Below are 19,693 nucleotides of genomic sequence, written 5' to 3' on the forward strand. Positions count from 1 at the left end.
TATTTTCTTCTTTTAGCAGCAACGAACAATCCCAAACGGTATAACTTTACTATTCATGAGCCTTTAGCACCAAACTGCCAAACAGTATAACATCACCAAGTGACCATTGTTTTTCTTGCCTACCAAATGGATATGAGTTTTTTTTTCAATTCAAAATGGATATGAGTTGGAACTTCAAGTTTCACAGGCTTGCCTAGCAGCACCTTTCTAGCATATACCTACATACAATAAAAGCATATCAATCTAAAAATGGGTGGCCATAGCTCCAAGGAAAGAGGCCCACGCATCTTGTTGGGGATATTCCCCAGGGGCGAGACCCGGCCAGAGAAGGACCTGGCCTAAGGGTATGACCCGGTCTGGGACGAGACCCACCAAAACATCAAGGGGGCCCAGATAGGGCTGCGTAAAGGGATAACTACGCACCAGCTTACTGCGGGCAGGAAGGAGACTCCGCCCAAGGGAGAAGGGCCGACTTACATAACCTTGAGCGGTAGGACAGCCGCCTTACATGGAAGGCACGCGGTACTTGGAGTAGGACTCCTAATTTGAGTAGAACCAGGATATGTTGGAAAACCGGGGACCCGACTGGTATATAAGGGGGGAGGGGTTTTTTTAGCTCTCGAGACTAGATGGTGAAACATGACCCTTGTAATCGAGATCATCATCATCAATAGCTATCTAGCAGGAGTAGGCTTTTACCTCAGCCTTTTATCTACGTTGGATCACCCGACATTGTCTTTTCGTTGAGTCTCACGGAAATCATGTCCAGAATTTTCACAGTTTGCACAGAATCTTCAAATCAAGTCCAAACGCCAAACAAGCATAGACCCAAACATGTATACGCACGTACTTCCTGATTTAATCATAACCTTTTGTGTAGGTAGGCTTGTCCCTTGACCGCGCACTTGTCACCTTTCTTTTTAATAACTTTTTTTGAACCGCTCATGCATGTATCCCTGGACTCCTGCGCTAATAACACCTAAATGTTACTGATTATTTTCTTGCGCGATCCATGCCTATTTTCTTTCGAATAGGCTTGCCCCCAAGCCTTCGCTGTCGGAAAGCAGGCTCACAAGGCAGTCTTGTCCTCCCAGGTGTTAGCTACGGCCACACTATCAGACCATCGAACAAGTACATGTTCCACCATGCGTCCGTTCTTCTTCCTATGTCTTGTGTCCATGGTAGCTGTTGGAACCAGCAGAATGTCGCTGAAGCGAGGAAGCTGTTGTTCTGAACTTGTACCTGTGGACAGAGCGTGTTGTAGTTGCGAGACGTGGAACACAGGGTGCACATCCGCATGCTCCGGCAGTTGCAGCTTGTACGCCACCTCGTTGATCTTCCCGACGATCTTGTACGATCCGTAGTAGCAGAAGGAGAGCTTGTGATTGGCACGTCGGGCGATGGATGTTTGAACATACAGCTGCAGCTTCAGGAACGCCATGCGGCCCACCTCAAAGACATAGAAGGAGCATTTCTTGTCTGCGCTCTGCTTCATACAGAGTCGAGCATGCTGCAAGTGCTGTTGGAGGAGGTCTTGGATGACCGCATGATCGTCCATCCACGAGAGAGTAGCAGTTTAAGAGATGATCCCCCGCTGACGAGGCTCGTACCCATATATCGCACGGAATGGCGACATCCCAAATGGCAAAGTGGTGTGCAGAGGTGTACCAAAACTGGGCTAGAGGAAGCCGGTGGCTCCATCTTCGCAGACAAGCTTGGGTGAAGCACCGGTGAAATGTCTCCAAGCACTGATTCACACGCTCAGTTTGCCCGTCCATCTCGGATGATTCGCCGTGCTCATGCGGAGTTTCGTGCCGGCATACCTGAACAACTCTTGCCAAAAGTGACTTGTGAAGACCGGGTTTCGATCCGAGACGATGGCGCCCGGAAATCCATGGAGAGGATAGATGCGGTGCATGTACAAAAGAGCAACTTTAGCAGCGGTGTACGGATGGGCGAGAGGAAGAAAATGTGCAAATTTGGTCAACAGATTCTTTATCTGCTTCTAACTATGAGATGAAAACTTGCTACGGCAGAGGAACGGTCAGGATGATGTGAGCATCATTTTGGCTCACTGGTTGCGAGCGACTTCTCGGACTCATCTCATTGTCAACTGAAACTCAACTTCAGCCTAGAGCTAGCGTGACCAAACATAGCACAGTTGTTGTACCTGAAAAAGTGGCTTGATTGTTTCCATGAATTAAGAGCAACAACATACCCTAAACTTCATTAGTTGGTTCCATTCTAGACAATAATCCAGAGAGAAAGTATTATCTCTAGAATTTCATCATCTCTAGATATCAACGTGTCATCTCATCTGCAGTAACCCTCTCTGAATTTCTACGATACTATTGCGCAATTACTAACAAATCAAGAAATGCGGGGTCTGAAAATTACTGCGGGTTCTTAACTGGCAATCATGTATCTCTCTGTGACATTTATAACAATTTCTACCTTGACAATAGATCAACATCACATTCCAATAACTGAAAAATAATCACCACTAGTAACACGAATTGCGCATTACCCTGATGAAATCAGTCAAGTAACCATGATCAACGTTTATGTAAAAGTTGTTGAGATCACTAATATTGGCAGCCTTTATTTCGTAACAGGAAGGCCTGACAATTTTCCCACTTTCTCTAGCATATTGTGGGGTTATGTATAGTTTGCACATGCAGCGCTCAGCGAGACCACAAAGCTTCAACAATCAGGTGAAGGCATCATGGCAACATGGTAACAAAGATACTCCCTACTGAAAAAAATGTTGATCATGAACATTTGGAAAAAAGGTAAACAACTATTTGAACAATGTTAATCAAGCATTTGAAAAATGTTCAAAGTGTTTAGAAAATGTTAATATTGAATTTAGAAAATGTTAATGAAGCATCTGAAAATATTGAGTGTGAATAGAATTTTTTTTGACAATGTATTAGAAAATGTTAATCTTGTATTTGAATTTTTTAATGAAGCATTTGAAAAGCGTTTAAAAAGTGTGTATAGGAAAAATGTTGACCATGTATTCAAAAAATGTTAATCTTGTATTTGAAATTTTTTATCCTTGTATTTGAAAATCTTAATCAATCCTTCAAATAGGTGAATAAAAAAATGTAGAATAAAAACCAAAAGAAACAAAGATAACAAAAAATACCGAAAAAAATAAACCAAAGAAAACAAAAAATAATAACAAAGAAATTAATGCTAAAAGAATGAAAGAAAAGAAACAAAATAAAATGAAAAAAGCATTAGAAACAAAGAAAGAAACAAAAAACAAGGAAAAAATGAAGGAAAATGTGTAAAAGTTGGCGCTGTTCCTTCTAGTAGGTCACGCCCTACGTATCGTACATGAACATGATATTGGCGCAGTGGCTAACAGTGCCGCAAAGCAACAAGGAGATCCCAGGATTGATCCCTTGCGTGCACCCTTTTAACATTTTTCCAAAAATATCCGCTACAGGGCCGGCCTGATACAGTAGCGCTCGACGCCGAGAGATCCTTCCATCTTGTTTAATGTGAGATATAGCATTTGCGCTATTTTAGGCAACTAGGCGGACTGGAATTTGCTACACTTATGGACTTCATCTTATGCATTAGAAGCTACAGGCTGACTTGGCATCAGTTGATTAGGAATCAGGAGGACCCATGGCTGAAAGCACGGGAAGGAGGGAGATTGATGGGGAGACACGTACTCCAGTAAGCCCCTTCCGTGCAATTCTGTCTGTAAGTCTAGGATTTTCGTAGGCGGACTCGGCTGGGAGGCGGTACAAGCCATTGAATCGGGCCAATTCAGTGTGCTATTTGTCTTTTTCAACCCCTTTTTAAATATATTTTTTCTGGCTCAAACCCAACCATTCCATTACGGTCCACCGCCATTGCTAGTATCCTAGGATAACCTTTATCATATGCCTGGACCACGAAACATATATCGCCCTTATAGTGAGTGATCCTTCAGTCATGCCTGAACCTTTTTTTTCTCGCACGACATAGACGGGCCCGCCCGTTTGTTTGTTTTATTTTTCAATCGCCCTAGGTTCTACTATCGTTGGTAGCCTAGCGTGCCATGGACGTACAGGTTTGGTTTGGTTCATTTTTTTCTTTTTTCTTTTCCTTTATGCCTTCTTTTAGTTTTTTCTGTTTCTTCATCCTATTTTTTCCTATGTTTCTTCATTTTCCTTCGGGTTTCTTCATTAATTTCAAGGTTTTCACTGTGTTTTCTTTTTCTTTTCATTTTCCTTTGTTTCTTTCTTGGTTTTTGCTGGATTTTTTCTTTTCTGTCTTCATTTTCCTTCGTTTCTTTCATCGGTTTTCTTCATTTTTCCTTTTTTCTTCTTGGCTTTCTCTATTTCCATTCTTCTGAAATGGTTTTCTTGGTTTATTTATTTTTCCTTTTGGTTCTTATTTGGTTTCTTTGTTGATTTTTATCGGTTTCTTTTTTGTTCGACACATGTCAATTTTTCTAGTACAAATTCAACATTTTTCGTATATATCCAAAGCATATTTTACATATATGTTTTTAAAGTATATGATATACATTTTTTGAAAAAAAATATGTGTCCTTTTTTCCATACACATGGTCCTTTTTTTGCATATATCTAATACATTTTTTAAGAAAACTTTAACATGTTTAATATACAAGATAAAAATATGGAAAACATTGTCAACATTTTAAAAATATTGTTAGCAGTTTTTAATCAAAATTAACATTTTTTCACACAGAACGTAAATTTTACATATACATTAGGAACATTTGTATGTAATGTTCAATATTTTTTAATATAGTATTGTCTTTTTTCCAAATTTTCATTTTTATGTATACTTTAACTAATCTCAGTTGTAAAATTTTCCTGTACATCAGGAACATCTTTTATACACGTTTACAATTTTTTTATATACATGATCAACATTTTTACATACACATTAACATTTTTCCTGTACTTTTTAATATTTTTATATGTATGACAAACATTTTTCTATAAACATTTGGCATTTTCCAAGTGCTTGATTAACATTTTTCAGTGCCTCCATAGTTCATGCCCTTAGAGTATCCTTAGCCGAATGTATCTAATACGGCCTCTCAAACACACGTGGTTGTGCACAGGCCTGTCCACGGGCACTGACTGGGCATCTCTTATTTCGTTGCTTACACAACTGTGTGTCTCATATCCAAATCCTCAAATCCATGCAAGAAATGCAATGCTACGTAGATGAATAACATGAAGACGCTTGATAGCAACAAAGGAACGAGTTCACATACTACTAGCAACTACATTAGTCATCTCACACAAAAGGATCAAAGCTCATCACTGAACAGCGCAAATTCATACTTCAAAATTACTAAAATATAGATAAAACGGAGAATGGCGGAGGAAATCACCTTTTCCTCACCGGCCCCTTCCCTTTGCGGTTGTCGATGTGGTTGTATCCCCTTCGTGTAGGCGTCCACAGCCAGACGGGCATCGTTGTCGTCATCGCTGGATCCGCCGCTGTTGTCCGAGGCCTCACTAGAGGAGATTTTGCCAATTGTCAGCCTCCGTACAACGCGCTCCTGCACCTGGGCCAGCTGGAGTGCCCTTGCCTTGGCTGCCGACTACGTCGTTGCCTTGCACTTCGACAGCTTGATGGCTAGCCGGAGCACTTTGGCTTTTTTGTGGCAGAGCTGCTACACGTCTGTCTGTCGATGTGAAGGAGCGTCGGAGGACAGACACGAGAAGCGCGTCTTCCCGGACCACTAGCGCATGCTTGCCCGACGTGATGCGAGCGCCTCTCTCTCTCTCTCTCTCTCTCTCTCTCTCTCTCTCTCTCTCTCTCTCTCTCGCGGTGAGCGGTCGACGCCTCAGATTCAGGCGTCCTCGTCCGCGGAGGCCTCAGCGAGGGCACGAGTACCCAGCGGTGGCCGGGGACACCCTGGCATTAGTAGAGTAGGAGAAGACAGTTAGTGTGTACCTACATATTGTGGCGGAGCGACTGGAGCTAGCGCCCGACGCGAGGGGCTGACGACGTCGCCCACAATGCGACGCCGGGCGTCACGTGCCGTCGCGGAACATGAGCTTTCGCTGCTGCCGCCCCGGTCCATGATTGACTGGTGCAACGCGATGCGGACGGCGATCTCCTCCATGTCGTCGTCGGCATCGGATCCGCCACCGGATGCAGCGCTGTTGCTGTCGCTCACCATAGATCGTACGTGGACGGACGGTAAGAGGAGGAAAAAGAACGAGAGATAGTGGAGTGGACTGCGGTCTAGGGTTCGTCAGGCTTTGGGGTTTATGTGGGGTCGTTGCGGGCCATGATGCGCCGGGCTGATGTGACGGGTGCGTTCGGGCGCTTCTGGTCCTCCCCATATCCGTCTTAGATTTATGCTAAATATGAAGGGTGTCGGACAGGCGTCTGGTGCCGGTTTGAGGAGCCCGCTAGGTAAGTTTTCTGAACCTATTAGTAATCGGGCCATCTACCGAGGCGTACAGTGGCGGTTTGAGGCGCCCAGCTTAGGTGCTCTAACACATTCATACTGCACAGCTCATAGACGAAAGAAGATAGATCACTCGATCTTACACCCGACACAATTACACAAATTGAAGACAAATTTATGATTTTGAAAGGACAAACAATACACTCACTGTTTACCACTGTCCACGTAATTGTCCTTTTTTAGCTTATATAATAACCTTTTTCATCACGTGACTTTGCACGCTCGTAATACACATCTATATTAGCATGTAGAATTTGTTTTACCATTTTTTTGTTCATTTCTATACCTGTTAAAATTTGATTGACAAATATTTTTATATATGAGCAACAACAAAAATCAAATAAAAATAAGCATATTCTTTCTTATAACACCTCGCAAAAAATATATTCATTTATAACATTTTGCAGGTGATCAGGAAAAATATTAGTTTTCTTGACTTCGTCTTATTCCTAAAACGGGCTCCAGGCAACTCGACATCCATTTGTGTCTTCCTATGGTGCACACACTTTATTGCAATGTATAAATTCTCACATGCAACTTACATATGCATTATTACAACAGGTCCAACACATAGCGCGCTAGTAGTTCTTTGCGGCCATCGTCATAGCTATGGACACATACCGATCCTTCCTCGCCGTCAACTCGGCAAGCACACGACCCCTCTCCGAAAGGCATTGCCTCACAATGTCGTCAGCCTTGTAGTCCCTCGCCCACTTGCACAACAATGGGTGGTCCTCCTCGGTGAGCAGCCTTACCCCGGCCATCTCCTCAAAGACTCCTAACCAATGCGCGATCCCGCCCATGGCTATGTCGAGGAAGCCAATAGTATCACCTCCGAAAAACCTCTTCCCCTCCGGCAACTGTCCCTCAAGAAGCTTTAGGTTCTTTGCCGCCTCCCTCGCTGATGAAGCTTGCACTTGACCGTCCGTCCAGAGTGCCATCCATACAGACCTCCAGCACTACACATGTATAAATCCCTTGCATGTCATTGTCATCTGAGGTTCTCTTTTATGTAAATAATTATTAGAAAATACAGTTATAAATATTTGAGTTGGTAGTCAGGTGTTCCCACATTTACTAATACTAGATGATATCTCGAGCCTTGCTATGGGAATCGGTTGCAATATATTTCACTGAGATTTGATTGTGTGAAATATAAATATTTAGATTAATAAGACGTGACCAAAACTAAAAATACACACGACATAGTATATTTGATTATGTATATTGACAAAATGTTTATTGATTAAAAATAGAATAATAGAATGAAAATATTTTCCCATGCATGGTTGCAGGCGGTGATGGTTTTTCCGATGCATGGTTGCATGTTGAGGTGGGTCGTGATGATGTGGCATGCTTGCGTGTTGATGACATAAATAAGTTAGTGAGGTCACTCTCTTAAGTATATATAATTCGTCGTTTTAGCCATGATAACTGGGGTCATGCAAATCCCACTCACAAATTTGGCTGGTCTACCCCTGTTACCTCCCCTATCTCTTTCCCATGTTTCCTCTCATCTCCTATACCCCTCCTCCAATCTCCGATCTTTGCTGGCCTAGCCAAAAATCAAATCCAATATGACTAACTTCAATGATGGCAAAGTTCTTCGAATCTTAGCGACCAATGATATCCTAGCCTATCGTTTTGGCTGGCCTACCGACCTTGTCCCAGTTCGCCTTGCCAGCAATAGTAGCTAGTAAATCATTTGTCCATGAAGCACAATTTATGAATGAAAGTATAAACGTGAGAAAACTTGGTGAAAAACACAATTTCAGTCGGCGAATGCACTTTTTCACCAAGTTGTATTTTACTATTTAAAAAATTGTAATCATAAGTTGTCACTAATGTGTATCTATCCGTACCGTAATATTTTTGAATATTATGAATTAGGGAAATTTATATGCTTTCTCATTCCATTCGTGAGGAGCTGGATGAGAAGAAACTCTCATGTGCAGTTTTGCAGTAGAGATGGAAGTAAGAAAGAGAACCATCGACTAAGACCCCAAAAGAACCAGATTTCACAAACAACATAGAGGAATAATGAAAGGAAAATCCTGCGAGGCACTCATATTTGCTTTGGTAGATATCCTCTTCATGCACTTGAACCTGCTTAGATCACGGTAGGACAGATAGAAGCAGGACCAAGAGCAATAACGCGATATGCACGCCGTGGTGGAAAAAATGCACTTTTTCACCAAGTTGTATTTTACTATTAAAAAAATTGTAATCATAAATTTTTGCTTAACCAAAAGTGTATTTACCGGTATTAACTTAGACATCAAAAAAATATCTGTCGACTTAGGATTAACAAAAGTGAAACATGAACCGAGAAATAGCAACACCACTAAACGAACTTAGTACTACCCGCTGATAATATGTTTACCCACCTTCTCGTTGACGAAGTGAGCCCAGAAGCGGGCGGAGGCACGGGCGAAGGGGTCGGAGGGGAGGAGCGGCGGGCCATCGAAGGCCTCATCAACATACTCAACAACGACAAGCGACTCGCATACCGCAGGCCGGTCGCCATGGAGGAGCACGGGGACCTTCTTGTGGACGGGATTGTGCTTCAGCAGCAGCTCGCTTTTGTTTGCGAGGTCTTCTTGGATGAACTCGTAGGGGACTCCCTTCAGAAGGAGGGCCACCTCCGCCCGGTGGACCATCGGGCTGCCGAAGGAGCCGATGAGCTTCAGCGGTTCAGACATGTCTGAAGGAAGATAGCTAGCTCCGGCCGGGCTTCATCTTCATGAGAAATTTAATATATGCATTGCGTGCTTGTGTGTTCGGATGACACACATCTTGGTAGCTCCGCAACGAAGTTTGTTTGTCGCATGTTTTTTCACGACTGAAAGCTACGGCCCGGCTCTAAACAATTGCGGACACAACAGAGAACTAGATAACGTAGCGCTACATGTCACCTTAATCCAACGAATGTGCATTTGTGGCCTTGTGTGTGTGTGTGTGTGTGTGTGTGTCCGTTCTTATCCAGGATGCACAACTATTTTACAGTGATGCTCATATTTTTCAAAAAAGGTTTACGTGTTACAAATAAGTTCTCATTTGCTGTCAACAGAAGTTCTCTTTTTGATTAAAAAGTAATAAGGATTTATTAAAACCATAAAATATACAATCATGTAAAACATTAGAAATATAAAAAAGAAAAGATAAAAAAGAAAAGAAACAACAAAAGAAAGGGTTTAAATTACTGGCCTTCATGGTGCGGCCCATACTGGATTGCTCCATAATAACTTGCAATAAGCGAAATCACAATATGGCCAAACGCCAAGGAGACAAAAGCCACAAGAAATCATGAAATGAAAATCAAAATGAGGAAATAACTAGTGCGAAGGATGACTAGGAGCGTCTTTGTCTCGCCCCAAAGACCACTGTAGTGGGACGACCCAGTCGGAAGCTGTTGCTTTGCTTCGTTTGTTTATTTCATTGGTTGGTTTTCATTCGTTCTTTCTTTTAACTTTCGTCTATATCTCAAAATATTAATGTTAAAGCAGTGTTAACATGTTTTTAAAAAAAGTCTAAAAAAGTTCGCTGTGCATTTAAAAGATGTTAAAGCAGTGTTAAAATATTATTCGTGCAATTCTAAAAAATATGTGTACCATTGAAAAAATATTAATGACATTTAGAAATTGTTCACGTGTTTCAAAATATTGTTTATTATATATTTTCATAGAATTTGAATACAATGTAAAAATTTCCATGTAACTTTTAAAATAAGTTTTGTTCCGTTAAAAAATGGTAACATGTTTTCAAAGAATTGTATGTGATATTTTAAAAATAATGTTCATAAATGTAAAAAATACATAAGTCTTAAAAATATAATATTTCATACCATTCAAAAATATGTATAAGACATCTAAAAAATATTCGCATGTTTCTAAAATATGTTCATGACATATAGTGTTACTATTCATCATCCAGGGTGCGGAATAAGTTATTCTTCATCCGAGGTAATTTTACGGCCATTTCATAAATAAATTATGTTTGCAATACAAATAGTTACATTCATATTGATTCACTACATAAAATTTGGCATAAAAAGTTAAAATATAGGTCATAAGATCAGGAAAAATGCATTTCATGTATAATTTACACTATGTTTTACGTTTGTAATTTTACGTAACATAAATATTCTTTACGATGACTATATATTTTTCTTATGGTCTATTTTTACGTATAAAATAAAATAAAACTTACGGAACGTAAATTTACGGTGCATTGATGGTAAAATAGAGGGGAGTGAAGAATAACTATTCCTCACCCAGGGTGCAGAATAAGTTATGCTTCACCCGAGGTAATCTTACGAACATTTCATAATTAAATTATGATTGGAATTCAAATAGTTACATTTCTATTGATTCACTATGTAAAATTTGCCATAAGAAAATAAAAATATAGGTCATAAGACAATTGTTTTTGCAGTTTATGTGTATTTTACACTATGTTTTTACGTTTGTAATTTTACATAACCTAACATATATTTTAAAATGATAATATATTTTCTTACGGTCTTTTTTTTTCTTCGGAAATAAGAAAAAACTTAAGGAACGTAAAATTACGGTGCATTGACGGTAAAATAGAGGGATGAAGAATAACTATTCCTCACCCAGGGTGTCGATTAGTATAGTGATACTATTCATATATATAGAATTTAAAAAATGTTTGCATAGTATAAAAAAGTTTCGTATGATTCAAAAGAATGTTCATCGTGTATTTGAAAATGGTTAAAATTTATTAAGAAAATGTTCAACATGTATTTGAAAAAATGTTAATCTTGTATCTGAAAAACGTTCCACACGTATAAAAAGATGTTACGTTTGTATAAAAAAATGTACTACTTGTATTGAAAATTCGACATGTATTTTTAACAAGATCAAAATGAAAAAAAACAGAGAAAATAGATGAAAATACACACATTAAAATAACAGAGCTGCATAGAAAAAACATCTCTCCAAAGTGTATGTTCCTAGCAGCAAAAAAAAACAGAAAAATCTACAATAACAGCGCATATACCATGTGAAACTGAAATAAGCAAGAAAAATATTAAGCCATCTCGCAAAAAGACACTGCCTTCCTGGTAGAGACGATGGATTGTCAGTTTCCATCACCATACCATTAAGACTAATAGAACGCCCATGCGTTGCTACGGGCTACAATGCATAGAAATAAATCAAGAAAAATTTAAGATTGTCTCCAAGGTCCAAGATCATTTCTTCCCATACGTCCGGGTGCGCAAGGACATCAAATGGTTGAACCCTGGGATCCGCAAAATTCAACCGTCTAGACATTCCAAGATTCACCAAAACCAAATCATATGCGAGGAAAAAATGTGGCTGTCCGTACTATTTGTCATGGTATCTCCAACACACGGGCCCAACACAAAAAAAATCCTAGCCCACGTCACACCCTTCCCTTTTCTTGTCGGAGCCTCCCTTCCCGCTCGGTTTCCGCCATGGCAGGACATTTCAGAAGCCCTCTTCTTTAAACCCGGATGACGCCCACCTCACCTTCATCATGGTGCCCTCTCTCCTTTACAACGTACTTCCTCACGGACCGGCAAGGAGAAGTGCCCTGCCAACCGCCCCGCTCTCCCCCTGGTCCCCTCCCCCATGTTCGTGCCGATCCGCCACCGCCATCAAGAGGGAGGAGTCTTGTTTCTTAGTGGCTATCTCCCTTTCTGACATAGGGAGGGAGGGTGAGGGGAGAACCGAAGGCCGCGTAAGTGGAGTCGGGGTGCAGCGAAAACTGCTGCTATTTCACTCAGGAATTAAACTCGCTTGTATGTCATCTCACTTATGCCAAATCATAATCGTGATATTGAATCTCCCCCTCATTACAAAATCAAATGAAGTTAGATAAGAAAACTTATGCTATTTTCACGTGAATAACAGCCGGAGAAGTAATCAGTAAGCGGTTTAGTTCCTGAGAGTGGACCCAATATTCCAGTCTCATATGCTCACCGGATTGGCAAAACTTTACAAATCGCATTAGAAAAGTACCATGGTAATTTATTTACCTGACAGGAAAAAAGTCAAGAAAATGCAGGGTCTAACTGAACCATTAGCTCCCACCGGCTTGTTATCTACAACCTTTACAAAATCCAAAAAAAAGAATATTTTGAAATATGATGCCCAAGAACAATCATGGATCAGATGGTTATATCTGATTACAAATAGACTAAGGCCCTATCAAACAAAAAAAAATAATTTCCTGATTCATTAATTTTATGCACCAAGTATAATCCAAATAGGAATACGTAGCACTAAAATTGATGAATAGTGAACCTAAACTGGAGGTCGGATGAGCCGGAGTTTGGTTGGAGCTAGAGTACCACCTTCGACCCACATCATAACTGTATTATGTCATCCAACGATCTAGCACACTGGTTGAATCCATCCTGATTGATGTTCTTGCTTGATTGATGTTCTTGCTGTGGATCTATGCCATCTTGCCTAAAGAGCTGCATCCCGACCAAATTTTTTGCCGTTGAACCATGCCTTCCTACCTAGAGGGCCACATCCTAATCGAAGTTTTTGCCACTGAATCCATGCCTTCCTGCGTTGAAGATCATATTTTTCCTTGCAAGAAAATTAACCTAATAACCCTACATCTAAAGGCAGAGAGAGTGTCCTCCGATTTGCAAAATATATGTAAACCCTGCATATTCTAATTAGGTATTTATTTAATGAATCCTTCTACATTGCAAATATATTTCAGCAAAAAGAATCTCAAACCTATATTTTCTCAGTTCAATATTTAAACCATCTTAGCATTTCATCCGCTTCCTAAAAGCATGAATGGACAGTATTCAAATTAGAATATGAAGTAGGCCTCCAAAAGGAGATGGGACACAAAAACTGGAACCATCACTGGTAGATGCAATTTGAATGAATAAACAACCCATTGTATCTTAGGAACAGAGCAATGACCCTAGTTCATGTCTGCATACCATGCCATCACTTAATTTCCATTAGATATATAAAAAGAGTCAGATATTGAAAATAGTATATGTATACTTCACACTTTTAAATCCAAAATATAAGTGGCAAATAATTTTACGTAGCAAGCTCAGGACTTGAGTGCCCTCACCATGTTACAGGAGATCTAACATTCATTTTTTGCTTTAGATAGGCTTAAATTCAGAGCACGGTCAGTTCTTTGGAACTGTTACAAAGTAGTACTTGCAATCCTCCTCTCACTTCTGCATTTCACAAACTGAACAATATCATATGACATCTCCATGTTACTTGTAGTAAGCAAAACAACAGAAATTGCAAAAAAGAAAATATATCTAGAAAATAAATATATCTGCAGTGCAGCAGCAGAGGAGCCAACATTGCTCACCTGTGGATCTTTGTTATTGGCTTTCATGAGGTCGCCTGCATTTCTTCTTCCTCCTACTTTCTTGCTGTAATTGTCCTAAAGAAAGGGATAGGTACATCAAGATTAGGAAAAGCATCAAGCTGCTCTGGTGCATCAATTTTAGACTTCCTTCCTGCAATTGTCCTAAAGAAATGGAATGCTGAAATTGTTTCATTCGGTTAGTTGATTGGTTCCCTCACAAAGAAGCAAGATAGCTTGAAGCTGTACTGCTGTAGCATCTCACCCTCCAAATCTGAAGATTGTGAAAATATATAAGGATAACCGTCCGTTGCAATGGGAGTCAAAAAATTGTCACAACAGTATAGTATAAGCTAAAGAAATATTGTACTCGTGTAGCATAATAATAACAACTTCGTAAGGTTCTTGTTCTTGGTTCAATTGTTCCAGGGGCCAAGATGAATAACTTGGTCATACTTATATAAATAACAACATCAGCCCAAATGTTTACTTACAGTCACTAATTCAAAAATATTGGACGGTCTTGTAGTGAAATTTTTTAGTTTTTCTGAGTGGCAAATGTAATAGACTGTAAAACTCCTTTTGGATGCTGACGCAGAGCATTTCTATACTTGTTTCGGCAATTACAAATATACACTTGGGATATGGTAGTCTAACTAATAACGAAATGCACAAACCAACATATGATCAGGAATGTCATGCTGAACTCGCCTACAAGTACTGCGCGCGTGTGCGTGTGTGCATGTGTGTGTGTTTGTCATCAAGTGACCAAGGTCTAGCATCAGTCAAATAACCAAAATAAAGAAACAAGATGGCTCCTAAAAAACATTCATTACCTTGAGGCGTTCATCAGGTTGCTGAATGTAGCAGAATCAACAGTACATCTGTTTAGACCTTAGATGTTCTTGTGCTCAAATGACGCAGTTTCTCCAGGTTGTATGGATGCCTAAACTAAAAGAAAAACGCTACCAGGTCCATAGTGTGTCTAATTTGTGAAACTGAACCTCAACAAATGAGGGCAAATATAAAGACGCCGAGTTTCAAGCAGTTTGTTGTTTCTGTTCTCAGTTTAGATGCAGGTCACACAACAACATGCAGTTAGATGTCTATTACAGAATTATTTTGCAGGCAACTGAATACTTAGAATAAAATATTACTCACCAGGAGGGTAATCAATTCATACGAGTATTGTTCTCCCATGACCATAATGCATTTATGTCTGAACAATTACCAGTACAGATGAGAAAGCATACCATTATGATAGCATTATGAGAACATCAATTAGTTGTGGCCCTTACTGCATTTCATATCAAATATGCAGGTGTCAGTAGATTAAACAAATACAACTTACCTACAAAGACTCGATGGTGAAAGTCGAAAATACTCTATGCACTGACAGATAATTCTTCTACTGTTCACTTGGACATAATCAAATTATTATTCAGAATATTACATATCAGAATAATATGTGCCAATGTAACAATAGTCTGGCACTGAGATGTGGAGATGGTTACATCTGATCAATTTGCGTCCTTCCAAATAGAAGTTCAAGAAAAAATAAACTAATGGACCAAGTGAACATGAAAGACACAAGTATACGAAAATCAAATTGTTTTTCACCATATATTATTGGAAAAAATATTGAACATCCATGCCTTCATGGTCCCCTCTAGTTTGGTGCATAAATCAGAGGTACAAAGAGATACTAAACATTACATAACAATATTTTTGATTTCTTTAAAAAAATTATGCAAAAAGAAACTGTGACCATGTCTCAGAAAAATAGTACAAGAACATTAAACCTTGACAGAAGGAGATGGAACACTAAAAGTGAATGAGCTACCGGAGGCTGAAGGACATCAGTCAGGAGTCAGGACACAGCGAGGCGCAGCAGTGATCACTCGACCTTGGGTACTACAGGGACTTCAGGCCTGAAGGACATTGGTCAGGAGTCAAGATTATCGGCGTGAATCTCATTGGTGTGCAGGGAAGCATCTAGAGATGAAGGTCGTTCGTGCCGCCGCCTGGTGGATTGCTCAGTTGGAGGAGGGGGGCTCACCGCCGTCTCCTCCGGGCTGTTGTGCCGCCATTTTCACCTTACGATTGGACATAGTGGATCGAGATACATCTAGAAGAAATAAAATGAATGTCATCATTAGTAAAGAATTTTCAGCGACAAAAGGATAAACAACAATTGGAATGTTAAAACAAAACCTGCACCTACACAAGTACTGTATATTTTATATTAGCACAAGTGTAGATCATGTCCCACTCTTCACTTTGTTTACAAAAAAGTTCAGAATATCAATCTTGGTGAGCCCTGTAAGGAAGCATCCCGTGATCTCGGTCAGGTTCCATCTGCGTGGCGCGCTGCTGATTCTTCCGTGAGTGGGTGCTCAGAGGAAGGATCCTGAAACTCCATTATCAATAGCCCGGAGCTGCATCGGCCTGCTAATTTTATTGGCACATATAAAAAGCCAATGGCGCTATCAAAGTCTTCTTGGTTAGGATGATCAAGCAAGAAGCCAATTTGCAGTACATTATCATAAACATTTTCCTTCATTCATGATTGTAGTCAACATAAAAAAACCATTTCTATAATCAGTTGAACATTACATCAATAACAAAGAAATAAATAAATGACGGAATTCTTTTCCAAGAATATAATACTGTAGAACACAACATTGGTTCAGAACTGTAGCAGTTGTGAAAGCACTTACCAACTCTTTGTCGCAATTTCTGGTTTATCCTGAACAGTAGACATTTTCTGCCTTGTTAGCTTAAAAATTAAGGAGGTTACTTAGAAAGAATAATTATCGTCGACAATGCATTTATCAAAACGTAAAAATCAAAAAGCATTTGAGATATAGACTGGCAACTAAGAAACCATGTGTTTTTAGTTTTTTGTGACAGATAACTTTTACAATGGCAAAACATACATATTGTAGCCTACACATTTAAACTTGGACAAACGACCAAATATCATTAGTAGAGAAGTAATCCTCGCACTTGAGAATCGAAGCCAAAAATATGAGAATAATAGCCTACACTTCAAATGCATAGCTGAACAATAGTTTCTCCATCAATATACATGTAGTGCTACTCTGTATTCATGTAAACCAATCTACATATAACATATGTAGCAAACATTAATGTGCAGCCATAATAGACAGATGGCCGATTCAGATTGCCCAAAATAACAGGAAGGTGCTTCTTGATTGAGCAGATGAATGATTCAGCAGATAGAAAATGTAAAGTGGTGGGATATTAGGCATTAACTTGAAAAATAGAGGGGAATAGAGAACGCACCTTGCTAATTTTTGGGCAAATATAAGATTGCAATGTCTCTGCCAATAGCACAATATCACATAATTTGATCTCCATGAGAATTAATGAAAAAAGAAGATCTCCCTGAAAATTACAAATGTAATGTAGCTGCGGATGCATGCATGTTGTTGATCTGTAGGCGCCTAGCTGAAAGAAAAATAAAATCACAAGGGTCCAAAACTCAACTGGGAAACATAGCAATGAAAAATCATCAGGAGTACATAGTTCAAGAAGTCCATCTCAATTTGCATTGGTTGGTTATATGAACATAAAAAATGAAGTGTTACATTTAGCATTCAACACGTGATTATTTGGGCGTCGCCACTCTCTCCAGCTGCGGCCCTGAAACTTTATCTTCACGCCCTCCCGGTGCGGCAGCAACGCGGTACAGCAGGGGGCTCCAATATTTCTCCCCTACGACCCTCGACGGACCGCACAACCCTTTGATCTCCACTCCTACTTACTCAAATTGAATGAAGCTGGCACTTGCTGGGCACAGAAAAATAACTCCTTGAATTGAAGTCCGTTCACCTGTAGAATGAATGCTGGTCACTACGAAGTCAAGAGGCGGACGAACAACAGCCTCAAGGTGTGGGTGCAGAAAAATAACTCCTCAAAATTGAAGTTCCAGAGTGGCGATTTACAGCCATGGCAAATTCAAGCCTGATCAATGTTAGGTTCAAAAGTGGCGATCTAGGTTCTGGATTGCAATGTCATCACTAATACATCAGGTTCAACTTGACTCCTTGTAATGTCGTAAAGGTAGGCTGACGGGAGGGACTTGTTGTCGATCTAGCAATACATGAACCATGTGCAACTGGGAATGTTCAAAACACAGCAGCATTAGTAGAAACATATTCTACAAGGATTGTATGAAGCGGAATGCACAATAACTAAGCCGCGTACTTGCGACGTCTGCATCCTGCACTGCGTGCTCCTCGCTGAAGTTTCTGCAGAATGTAATTGCATGGAACCGTCAATAATGCCTGCAGGCAAACTCCATCAATTAACATTGTTCGTACCTCCAATGGAATGGAGTACATCAGTGTTTTTAGTACCTCACTGATACATGATGCCCCTGCGCTCCTTTGAATAATCAGAGAAATTTAACCCTCGACAAATCAATCTGGACCTGGAAAAGAATTGGGTTACGTTAAAATCGGAGACTGAATATTCTGGACGGCCAGTGTTGGGTCGCCCCGAATCGGGATCCCTCGACCAAAAACGGGGCTCGGGGAGATGAACATGAACGCCCTACCAGGTGTTTTAGAAATTACTTGGCAGCATCGCTGGTTCTCAGTCATGGCCCGGAGCAGATGGATCTCGGTGCAGGGAGGCAGACAGGGGGCAAACAATGAAGAAGGCCATCTACTGCAGGTACCTTCCTACCCACGCACACCAGGAGTACCTGCAGAGCTCGACGCGCTAGGGGCGGCTACGTTGGCCTCCCCACCTTGAGATCCAAATCCATCTCGGCACCCGTATTTTGAGATCAGCTCATCCTCTCCCGCTTTCCAGATCGAAACATGAGAGGGCGAACAGTGGGGCGGGGGTGGAGGAAAGCAAGGAGAGGTTGCGGCGGGGCAGCGAGGGTAAGATACCCTAGCAGCGGCCGGGCGTGGGGGTGGGGGGTCTGGAGCGCTGTCGCGATATGGAGTGGAGAGGTGGATCTGCTCCTGCCGACGCGCCCGAAGAAGGGGTCGGGCCAGCGGAGCTGTAGGGGCGGCGCCGGAGTGGGAGATGGGGGCGGTGCCGGAGCGCGAGCAGAGGGAGAGGTCGCATCGTGGATCGAGAGGATCGTCCTGTGCCCTCGAGGGATCGGCAGGAGTGTTTTTTTTTTTTGCGGTTTTTTTTCTACGTGCGTGAGTCGCGGTGGTGGGAGGGGGACGAAAATTAACCAGCGAAAAAACGGACGAAAAAAGACCGTCTTTGCTAGGACGAAAATTGACCGGCGAAGACTACCAACTGCTCCGTTAGGAATAGAGATCCATCCAGCTGGCATGCGCAGATTGTGCATGAGACATCTCCCCGCACATTTCCATCAGCACGAAGGAGGCTTCAGTATTGAAATTAGAAAGCTGGCGCTTATCTTTGACAAATATTTTCTAGGTCACACAAAAGATAGAATGCCACGGGCCACCGCACAAACTTTAATTTAATACATTGCACACTGTTAAATGTAAACCTAGCCCCCTCCCCCCACCCCGGCCCCCAACCACCCAAGAAAACAACAACCAAAATTCAAAGTTATTCCTGTTTCTCCACAAGAAACAGAGGAGAGCAGTGCTAACTAAGGTCGTGTTCGGAATCCATCTCATCCGCTCCGACTCCGTGGATTTGTGGACCTCAGTTTAGCCCGCTCTGTAAAAATGAGCTAGAGGCTCGTCCGCTCCGGAGCGGAGAGGAGCCGAACGCGGCCTAAATTGATTATATCAAGAACCACGTTTGTGAAATGGATTCTAGCTACCACCTCCTAGTTTTCCACTCAGAATTGAGAAGGTGAAATGTTAAGTCTTTTGCCTTACTGAAAATGTTTAAATGGTACGT

General features: G+C 41.0%; 1 protein-coding gene and 1 long non-coding RNA gene across 4 annotated transcripts; both read right to left on the reverse strand.

Annotated features, from left to right (window-relative positions):
• Positions 1–7,044: 7,044 nt before the first annotated feature.
• Positions 7,045–9,168, reverse strand: LOC125506947 (glutathione transferase GST 23-like). The gene is made up of 2 exons (XM_048671655.1): positions 8,854–9,168; positions 7,045–7,425 (listed from the first exon to the last, which is right to left on the reverse strand). Exons 1-2 carry the CDS (start codon positions 9,166–9,168, stop codon positions 7,045–7,047), a joined length of 696 nt encoding a protein of 231 aa, XP_048527612.1.
• A 3,235-nt stretch (positions 9,169–12,403) lies between these two features.
• Positions 12,404–18,994, reverse strand: LOC125508466. Of its 3 annotated transcripts, none has more exons than XR_007283508.1 (5): positions 18,405–18,994; positions 18,205–18,278; positions 18,053–18,096; positions 15,726–17,963; positions 12,404–15,116 (listed from the first exon to the last, which is right to left on the reverse strand). It is a non-coding gene; the product is annotated as an uncharacterized LOC125508466 (long non-coding RNA). The 3 variants fall into 3 exon arrangements; XR_007283506.1 differs by having other exon boundaries at positions 12,404–13,679; positions 13,823–17,963; XR_007283507.1 differs by having other exon boundaries at positions 12,405–14,093; positions 14,656–17,963.
• Between the last annotated feature and the right edge of the window lie 699 nt (positions 18,995–19,693).

This window comes from Triticum urartu, chromosome 5 (genome assembly GCF_003073215.2).
Source record: "Triticum urartu cultivar G1812 chromosome 5, Tu2.1, whole genome shotgun sequence".
NCBI classification, from domain to species: Eukaryota; Viridiplantae; Streptophyta; class Magnoliopsida; order Poales; family Poaceae; genus Triticum; species Triticum urartu.